Source organism: Hyaena hyaena, unplaced genomic scaffold (genome assembly GCF_003009895.1).
Source record: "Hyaena hyaena isolate Hyena2069 unplaced genomic scaffold, ASM300989v1 scaffold_73, whole genome shotgun sequence".
Taxonomy (NCBI): Eukaryota; Metazoa; Chordata; class Mammalia; order Carnivora; family Hyaenidae; genus Hyaena; species Hyaena hyaena.
Window position 1 is genome coordinate 344,680 of NW_024080705.1, and position 9,575 is coordinate 354,254.

A 9,575-nucleotide genomic window follows, 5' to 3' on the forward strand; every position below is an offset into this window, starting at 1 on the left:
TTACAGTTACACAACAGCAAAATGAAAGCCAGGAACAGCGAAATGACGTCCAAGTGTTGAGAGGTGTCAACCAGCAGTGACTTCAAAGTGCCAACGTGCTAAAATTATGATTCAAAACAAAGAGTGGACTAGAAACGTTTCGGGTGCCCAGAAACTGAGAGCGTGTGCTGCTGGCGACACCATGAAGGCACTCCTCAAGGGTCTGCTTTAAGAAAATAAATTTATCTCCAAAGGAAATTCGGAGATGAACAAATAACAGGCGAAGAAGTTAATAAACATGTGGGTAAATATAAACAAATGTGGGTGGTATCAAGTAATAGTACCCACGACTAAGTCAGTACAGGAAAAGTAAGACAGAACAAAAATACCAGAGAAAAATAACCCTGAGAATGACAAAAGGTGATTTTAGTTAAAAGCATTCTCTCTCTTTTTTTTTAATGTTTGTTTATTTCTGAAAGAGAGAGAGACAGGGCGCAAGCAGGGGAGGGTCAGAGAGAGAGGAGACAACAGAATCCAAAGCAGGCTCCAGGCTCTGAGCTGTCAGCACAGAGCCCGATGCGGGGCTGGAACTCACAAACCAGGAGATGTGACCTGAGCCAAAGTCAGACATTTAACTGACTGAGCCACCCAGGCACGCCTAGTCAATGGTGTTCTAAGATCCTGAAATCCCTGGAAAGAAAAATAGGAAACTTTAGATCTTGCTAGGAATGCATGTTAGCATTTTTAGAGGCAACCACGAGAGAATCAGAAAGGCTTTAAGAGTAAACCACTAGAGAGAAAAGAATGTAACTCTTTTAAAGTTCAATCAATCTCAGAGAAGGCAGGAACAGAGGAGAGAGAGCATGGAAAAGCACGACAATGAGCAAGCACGGTGATAGAAGCAGATTCATAGAACAGTCATTGTAAATGGACTTAATGCAGAATTACATTGCCAGTTACTCAAATTGGATGACATCACAAAAGCAAACTCATTGTGTTTAACAGGGACCCAGCTAACACACGAACACAAAGGGAATTTAAAAGTAAGATACAAGATTTCCATGTGAATACTAATCAAAAGAAGATTGGTACACTTAAAAATGGTTAAGATGGTAAATTTCATGTTATGCATATTTTACAAAAATTAAAACTAATTATACTAAAAAAAAAGTTTGGACAGCTCTGTGAATATCAGGCAAAGTTGATATCCGAGGGAAAAGCATAATTTGCGATTTAAAAAGTTTAAAGGGTTTAATTCACCAGGAAGACAAAGCAATACTAAACTTGTTTAATAAAAGAGCCTCAAAACGTATAAAGCCAAAGGTGACAGAGGGCTCGCTGCAGGGAGAAATCCACACATCCTGAACAATTTGTCTTCACGATGGGGTATGTTAACATGATTCTCTCGGTAATTCATAGATGAAGAGACCACAGTCTCTGGTACATAGTACCTTGGTTTCGGCTCACGTCATGATCTTGCAGTTTCGTGAGTTCAAGCCCCACATCGGGCTGAGCTGGCAGTGTGAAGCCTGCCTGGGATTCTCTTTCTCTGCCCTTCCCCTACTTGTGCTGTCTCTGTCTCTCTCCAAATAAAGAAACTTTAAAAAAATAAATGAAGTGTACAATTCCGTGGTTTTTAGTGTATTCACAAGGTCGTGCAGCCACCACCACGACCAATTTTCATCTCTCTGAAAAGGTGGTCACTGCCCGTTTCCTCACGCACAAGTCTACTTTCTGTCTCTGTGGATGTTCCCCTGTTTGGAACCCTTCATTTACTATTTTCAAAGTTTACTTATGCAAATAAGCGTGCAAATGGGGAGAGGGGCAGAGAGAAAGAGAGAGAGAGAGAGAGAGAGAGAGAGAATCCTAAGCAGCTTCCCAATGGGGGGCTCAATCCCATGATTCTGGGATCATGACCTGAGCCAAAATCAAGAGTTGGACGCTCAACCGACTGAGCCCCCCAGGCGCCCCATGAGTTACATTCTTTAATATAAACCACAGAGATGGTGTCTGGCAGTTGAACAAACTGTACTCTTATTAAGACTTAGGTCTCAGACCTCTTGAATGCTGACAAAAACTGAGGACTGATGGATGTGGGGGGGGGGGATGGGCATGGAGGAGGACACTTGTGGGGATGAGCACTGAGTGTTATGTGGAAACTAATTTGACAATAAACTATTTGTAAAAAAAAAAAAAAGAATTGCAAAAAAAACAAAACAAAAACAAAAACAAAAAAACAACAAAAAAAGACTTAGGTCTCAGACGAAAACGTGTGCTTAAGTCTCTTTTTATTCTGAGCGTCACCTGGAGGGACAGCTGTCATCCATTACAGAGGCTAAAATGGTCATGGCAGACCTCCACGTCATCCTTGCCCTTTAATGGACACCCCCCCCCCCACCCCCGGATCTCTTGGACAGTAGCGACTTCACATGCGCTGGAAAGGGGCTCAATGCACATTGTACCATCCAGAACCTAAGGACTCTTAGACATCCCAGAATCCTCCCGTTGCTTTTCTAGATGAGCAAACTAACCTGGAAAGGGGTTAAAACTCTATTGGCAAGAGTCACGTGGCAAGTTTTCTGGGAAGCTGGGACGAGAAGCTTGTCCCCTCTGCCTCACCTGTCTCCTCCTACAGAGCTAAAATCACAGCCTCGGCACCCTGACCTTTTTGTTGTTTTTGTTATTTACATGTTATTTTATGTGAAGATGACAGCAGCAATAACGTGGGGGCATGCCACAGATACGTTTTGAACCAGACTAGATTCTAAATATTTTTCTATTCTTTATGTTCCTGAAAGAAACACGGCGTGGCCCCAGCCATTCCTTAAATGCAGCCATGTAATTTTATTTGTGCAGTAGTATCAGTATTATTCAACGTGGAGGGCCCTTTTCTCCCTGTTTAAATTTCATTTCACTCTGAACTTCTGATTTTGAGAAGTATCGATCTATTTTAATCATGCTACCTTTTACGTTGATAAAAATGGCATACATTTCTCTGACTAGCACTCCAGAAATACTCATCCGCACAGAGCACTTACTGAATAACAACCACTTAAAAGTGCCAAAGATGGTAACGTAGGTCCTCGTTCCGTCGTGCAAACAACGACCCGACTCCTGTCTTTGCCCGTGTTCCAAAACAAGGCGCAGAGAGAAGGGGGTCGGGAGGCCACGATTTCAGAGGGGGACACGGAGGGGAGGAGATGGGGCCGAGTTCTGAGAAGGCAGCGTAAGCCCCTGTTCCCGTAAGAGCAGGCCATTCTAGGGAGTACATGACCTCAAGGGATGAACCCCATGGTGTCACACGTGGTCTGGGGCCTGTGGCTATTTGTTCCTGTCACTACACGGTTGGAAGATAAACTCTTGAGAACAGTCCCCCACTCACCCAGCTGTCTTCACCTCAGACCAGTGTGATTTGGGCCTCCAGAAGTTGTTCTGTGAGTCACTCGACCCATGGAAACCTGACCTCACCCTGACCTCAGGTAAGACAGAGGATGAAGAAGACCCCAAGCCTCTGGTCCCACCCACATCTATCTCCCCATCGGTCCACCCCCCCCCACCCTGTGGCTGCACCCTCAGGCCATGGTTGGGGAGGGGCTGGGGACTCATGTGGCCACTGGTTCCCCCTCACAAAAGGGGGGAACAGGAAACCGTCTGGGGTTCAGAGCCTGGGTGGGGCTGGAATGTAGGTGCGGGTAGGAAGTGGGCCAGGGGGGTTATTTGTCCCCCCTGCTTGAGGAGGAGGGAATGGTCACATGAGCTCACCCTTGCTCAGGGCCAGACACTCTTCTAAGAACTTCCCGCATAGTAACTCCCCTGTTCTTCACAACCTGGAGGGTCTACATTACAATGATCGCTCCTTTTAGCTGAGGAAACTGAGGCATGGAGAGGCTAAAGGAGCTTCCAGGCCACACAGCTAGAGCATAACTGGGCTGGTCCCGCCCAGGCCATGGGCTCCTAAGCCCCCATGGCGAGCTCCCAAGCTGTCCCGCCTCTCATGCATCAGATGGCCATAGATCAAAAGCAGGGGACTCTCCCAGTTGCCCAGCAACCCCAGAGCTGAATCTCAAAGTCCCTGTGTTAGCTCCACACTAAGCCTCACCTGTTTGCCCGGGTCCCCACGCCCCAGGCAGCTCTCCTTGTTGGATGAGACTCCGGCCATCACAGCTTCACTTCCTGAGGGCTGTCAGGAAGGCCGGATGAGGAGGTGAAGACAAGGTGGGTGCTGGCGGGAGGGGAGAGCGGAGGGGGGACCCGTGACCACAGCTGGAGGGGCGGGGCAGGAAGCAGAAGTGATGTGAACAGCGGCTTGGGTGATGAGCCGTGTGGTGAGCCTTCCTGGGGGCTGACGCCACCATTTCAGGAGCCTCTCTTGGGGGAGAGAGCATCTGTGCAGGAGCGTCCGTCTCAACATAGGACTCCAGGTAGGGAGGCAGGCGGGTGGCAGGGGAGAGCCCCTGGGTGGGGACGGAGGGGCACGGGAGTGAGGCTGCTCTGTCTGGGGAAGAGCCCGATGGAGCAGGAAGTGCCGGGACCGTGAGACTGTGCTCTGTCACTGACTCGCTGAGCGTCCTCACGCCCACTCTGGGCCTCAGTTTCCTCATGCAGAAGGCGGAGAGGTTACAAGGCATCGTCTGTAAGGCCCCGTCAAATGCTGACGGGGAAAGCCTCTCAGAAAGCTGGAAGCAGGCTCCCTGGGAGGTAACAGGTTGAGCACCAGCCTGGAGATGGAGCTCCGAGGATTAAGCTTATGAACCATGCGGGTCTCCTAAGTGGGATGGCCCGAGGGCCTTTGAAAGATTTCCCGCCTCCTAGTTACTTCTCTGGGGCCTGCCTATCGCCTGGAAGCCCCCACCCCAGTGACCCCTTTGGGTGAACCCCCCGTGTCTGGGGTCCCTGGCAGGTGCTGGAAGGGACAGGCCTCTGAGGCATCCGGTTTGGACAGGGGTGGAGCATGGAGACCAGATTACAAACAGGTCCATGGGAGGCTCCAGAGCCACCTCAAAATAGGGAAGATGCTTCTAGCTGATGGCTGCCTGATAGGAGGCAACACACATACGCGGCCTGAGATCCGCAGAGCAAGGCAAGGGAGGCCGGAGGTGGCGTGGACAAGAGGAGACCCGGAGAGGGGACTTAACGGCCCTCCCCACATGGGATGCCAGGCCGTAGGCACACCCAGATTTGGGCCGCTGTTCTCCCGTGAGGCTCAGGAGCAGATCCCAAAGGGAAGGTGGGGAGAATAAGGGCAATGCCTTTTTTCTTGTCCAATTCTGTTATGGGCTTGTGGGAGAGAGACCAACAGAGAATGGGAGAGGCGGGGTGGGAAAAGCCTGGCTTGTTCTGAGGCCTAAACGACCCTTCTCTAGAATCCAGGCTTCCTTAGAGTCCCAGGTCCCTCCCCAAGTCTGCTATATCTGCTCTCTGTCCCCTCCTCTGTGTGCAGAGCCCCGTCCCCACCAGCAATATCTGTGGTCCTGGGGACAAAGCCATCAGTGTGGATCCTCCGTTGGGCCTTAAGTAATGAAACCCTAGCAAGGGGCTCCTCCTGGCTGTGTGACCTCGGGCAAGTTACTTCCCATCCTGGGCCCATCTGTACACGTGGGGGATGCGCCAGGTTTGTGAAGGTCGCTGCAGCTCAGACAGTCACTAAGGAGACACCTCGTTCCCTCTCTGTCCCATACACCCTGATAGCGCATCCCCCATACCTCTGCCCGCAGCTTCCAGAAGCCCAGACGCCCCGGTCTCCGCAGCTCCATGGGTGCCTGGGTACTCCTCCCGGGCTTCTTCCTCCTGCTGCTGCCCACGCCCGCCCCAGCCCCCTGCCACACGGCCACCCGCTCTGAGTGCCGGCGCAGCCGGCGGTTTGTGCCTGGCTCGGCGCTGGCTGGGGAGGGCGTGGACGTGACCAGTCTCAGGCGCTCGGGCTCCTTCCCGGTGGACACGGAGAACTACCTGCGGCCCGATGGCACCTGTACCCTCTGCCACAACGTCCTGAAGCAGGGCGCCCTTCAGCGCCTGCCTCTGGCCGTGACCGACTGGCGTGCCCAGGGCTCAGGCTGCCAGCGCCGAGTGCTCAGGGCCAAGGCCAGTTCCGCCGAGACTGTGGCCAAAGAAGCAGCCAGCAGCATCCGCAATGACTGGCGGGTGGGGCTGGACGTATCTCCCAAACCCAGCGTCAATGTGCAGGTGAGCGTGGCCGGCTCACACTCCCACGCAGCCAACTTCGCTGCCCAGAAGACCCACCAGGACCAGTACAGCTTCAGCACAGACTTGGTGGAATGTCACTTCTACAGGTGAGAGAGCCGCAGGTGGTGTGGAGGGGCTTGGAAAAAGGTGTGGGAAACTCGGAGGGGTCTAGGAGGCCCGGAGTGGCAGGGTGGGGACTTGGAGGTGGCCTCCATTAGGAGGAACTGGCACACTGGGTATACAGTGCCCTCGGGCCTCCTTCGCAGCAACCCTGAACAGGAAGAGCCTTGGGAGAGAGGTGGAGGAGATGTGAGCAAGGCTTTGCCAAGACGGTCAACACGGTGCCGCTCAGATCTACGGAGTCCCCTCTGTCCTGTGGGCAGGAGACTTGGTGGGAGACTTCCCATCACTGGGCCCCCTTCGCACATCCAGTCACAACTCCTGTCTGTCATGTGTCAGGCTCTGTGCTCGGAATTAGGGTCCCAGAGCCAAACAATGCCAGTCACATCTCCAACCCTCAGGGACGCAGGTCCCGCGCCCCAGAAATGCATGGTCTCCGTGGAGGACCCGAGTCAACCACTCTGATTTCAAGGCACCACCGAGTGCCTCCTGCCTGTGTGGCCAGAGCTGTCAGGAACCCAATCCAGGGGACAGAGGGACAAAGGCACAGGATTAGTTTCCAAAGCTGGAGGCTCACCATCAGGGCCTTATCGTCACTTTTATAACTAGAAAATAAAAAGGAAAGAAAAAAAAACAAACCTTAATCTGAAAAGGAAGAGCAGAAATACCCATTCAGCATACCTAGGTTACCAAGGGGCAAAAGAATGGGTCTCCTGGCCGACTCACTGGGTTCTGGTTCTTTCTATCACTTTTTCTAGCACTTCCATGTGACCTTGGGCAATCTTGAGGGATGGCCGAGGCAGGGAAACTAAAAACTAACCACCGCCTGCCCATCCGATGTTTCTCTCCCCCTTTAGTTTTCATCTGGTACACTCTCCCCCACTGCACCCCAATTTCCAGAGGGCCGTCAGAGACCTGCCCCCCGACTTCAACACCTCCACCGAGGCGGACTACCTCAGGCTCATCTCCAACTACGGCACCCACTTCATCCGCTCCATGGAGCTGGGCGGCCGGCTCTCGGCCCTCACTGCCCTGCGCACCTGTGAGCTGGCCCTGGACGGGCTCAGAGACAAAGAGGTGGAGGACTGCCTGACAGTGGAGGCCCAGGTCAGCATAAGCGACCGTGCCAAGTCGTCGGCAGAATACAAGAACTGTGAGCAGAAGAAGAAGAACCACAAGATAACCACCTCCTTCCACCAGACCTACCGGGAACGCTTTTCCGAAATAGTCGGCGGCCACCACACCTCCGTGAGCGACCTGCTGTTTGGGAACCAGGCCGGGCCCGAGCAGTTCTCGGCCTGGGTGGCCTCCCTGCTGGACAGCCCCGGCCTGGTGGCCTACACCCTGGAGCCTCTGCACGTGCTCCTGGAGAGCCAGGACCCGCGGCGGGAGGCCCTGAGGCGGGCGGTGAGCAAGTACGTGATGGACAGGGCCCGCTGGAAAGACTGCAACAGGCCCTGCCCGCCGGGGCAGCAGAAGAGCCCGCATGACCCGTGCCAGTGTGTCTGCCACAGCTCGGCGGTCACCAACCAGGACTGCTGCCCCCGGCAGAGGGGCCTGGCCCGCTTGGAGGTCATGAACTTCAAGGCGTCGGACCTGTGGGGAGACAACTTCTCCGGCACAGATGCCTACCTGAAGGTCTTCTTCGGAGGCCAGGAGATGAGGGTGGGCACCGTGTGGAACGATAACAACCCCAGGTGGACGACGCGGCTGGACTTCGGGGACGTGACGCTGTCCACGGGGGGCCCCCTGAGGGTGCAGGTCTGGGACCAAGACCACGGCTGGGACGACGACCTCCTGGGCACCTGTGACCAGAACCCCCAGTCTGGTCTGCACGAGGTCAAGTGCGGCCTGTCCCACGGCCACCTGAGATTCTCCTACCATGCCAAGTGCTTGCCTCACCTGACGGGGGTAACCTGTATGGAGTACGCTCCGCACGGCCTGCTGGGGGAGCTTCCCGGAAACCGGAGCGGGCCAGTGTGGTGAGAACAGCCAGCCTGGAGAGGGCACGCGCGCCTGGCTGGAAAGGCCTCTATGGACGGAGCCAGGACCGATGCTCATATACCCACTAGCTGGAAGACTGAGGCTTACTTCTGCCCCCCTGCCCCTACGAAGTGGTTGAATTCACAGGCCGGCCCTGAGTCTCCTGTCCAAACTGCCTTCGCTGCCTGATCTTCTCAAGCCCTGGAAATGAGCTGGGGCCAGGCCACAGCCTGGGTCGGGAGCCGGTGAGGAGACCCTTCCTCCCAGGTTGCGTGGAACGCCTTTCCCTCACAGCCCCTGCTGGCACGCCGAATTCTTCACCCTGTCGGGTCTGGCCCTGCCCGCCCCAGCTGCTTCCTCGCTCTGTCATCTTTATGCATCAAGCTTTGCCCCTCAGACAGATCAAAGGTTGTCCGGACCTGCCTCATGTGTGCAAAGCCAGTCGGAGGACTAATGAAGGTGATGTGACATTGACCATGATGGTGATGGCTGCGGCAGAGAGGAGAGAACGGGCACCAGACGTGGCCCTAGAGACCAACGTCCACATCAGCAACCCCGCAAGACAGGTGGCCGGGGGTGGCCTGGGGTGGGTTTCCAAAAGGGCTGGAAACGGGGGGAACCCAAAATGTTTTGCTTCCCTCATAACTTTTAATTCAAGAAACAGTGGCACGGGCTCAGTGATCAGAGGCAACAGACACTCAGGTCCCGGCCGGGTGGCCTCAGGAACCGGTGAGGACCAGGCAGAGCTGAAGAGCACATGCTTTACCTAGAGGGGGCCCGCGGCTCTGCCTTCCTTCGCCAAGCGTCCCCAGGCAGGAACGTGAGTCCGGGGCTGACAGGGCTCTCCGGTTTCTGAAAGCGACCAGAAACCCCACCTTGACTTCTTTGATTGTGAGCAATGCATTTCTCTTTGTAAAAATAAACCTACGTGGCCAAACATGGTCCAAGCCAAAGAGAACGTGTGTGCAGGCCATGACTATCCCAGAGCTGTTGGTTTGAAAACTGTAATTTCGACAGAATCCATTTGATAGGCCGGAGGGCTCTCTCCCCTCCCCCCCCCCCCCCCCCCCCCCCCCCCCCCCCCCCCCCTTGCTGGGAGAGAGAAGGCGGTCGTTCAATGAGCTGGCAGCTGAGCTTCCTGGCCTGGAGCCCTGGGTGGCACTGTCGAATGAAGTGGTCCTTGTTTCACGTGCCTGGGACACAGGTCTTGGGGCCCAGGCTCTCCGGGGTGGGGGGCAGGATTCCCACCTCCTAGAACTGGCAGTAGGGTGGCCGTCAGAGGGGCCCAGAGTAGCTGGCGTGGCTCCCTG

The 9,575-nt window shown here is 54.5% G+C and overlaps 1 protein-coding gene across 3 annotated transcripts; it reads left to right on the forward strand.

Moving 5' to 3' along the window:
* Positions 1-4,172: 4,172 nt before the first annotated feature.
* Positions 4,173-9,185, forward strand: PRF1 (perforin 1). 3 transcript variants are annotated; one of them, XM_039233227.1, is made up of 3 exons: positions 4,173-4,194; positions 5,694-6,269; positions 7,140-9,185. In XM_039233227.1, exons 2-3 carry the CDS (start codon positions 5,731-5,733, stop codon positions 8,266-8,268), a joined length of 1,668 nt encoding a protein of 555 aa, XP_039089158.1. In that variant the 5' UTR covers positions 4,173-4,194; positions 5,694-5,730; the 3' UTR covers positions 8,269-9,185. The 3 variants fall into 3 exon arrangements, with proteins under 3 accessions (XP_039089158.1, XP_039089156.1, XP_039089157.1); XM_039233225.1 differs by lacking the exon at positions 4,173-4,194 and adding an exon at positions 4,330-4,400; XM_039233226.1 differs by lacking the exon at positions 4,173-4,194 and adding an exon at positions 4,333-4,400 and having other exon boundaries at positions 5,668-6,269.
* Positions 9,186-9,575: the final 390 nt, after the last annotated feature.

Coding starts and splice junctions, on each gene's coding strand:
- PRF1 (XM_039233227.1), top strand. CDS start 5,731: ATGGGTGCCTGGGTACTCCTCCCGGGCTTCTTCCTCCTGCTGCTGCCC. Junction 6,270..7,139: donor GTGGAATGTCACTTCTACAG/GTGAGAGAGCCG, acceptor CTCCCCCTTTAG/TTTTCATCTGGTACACTCTC.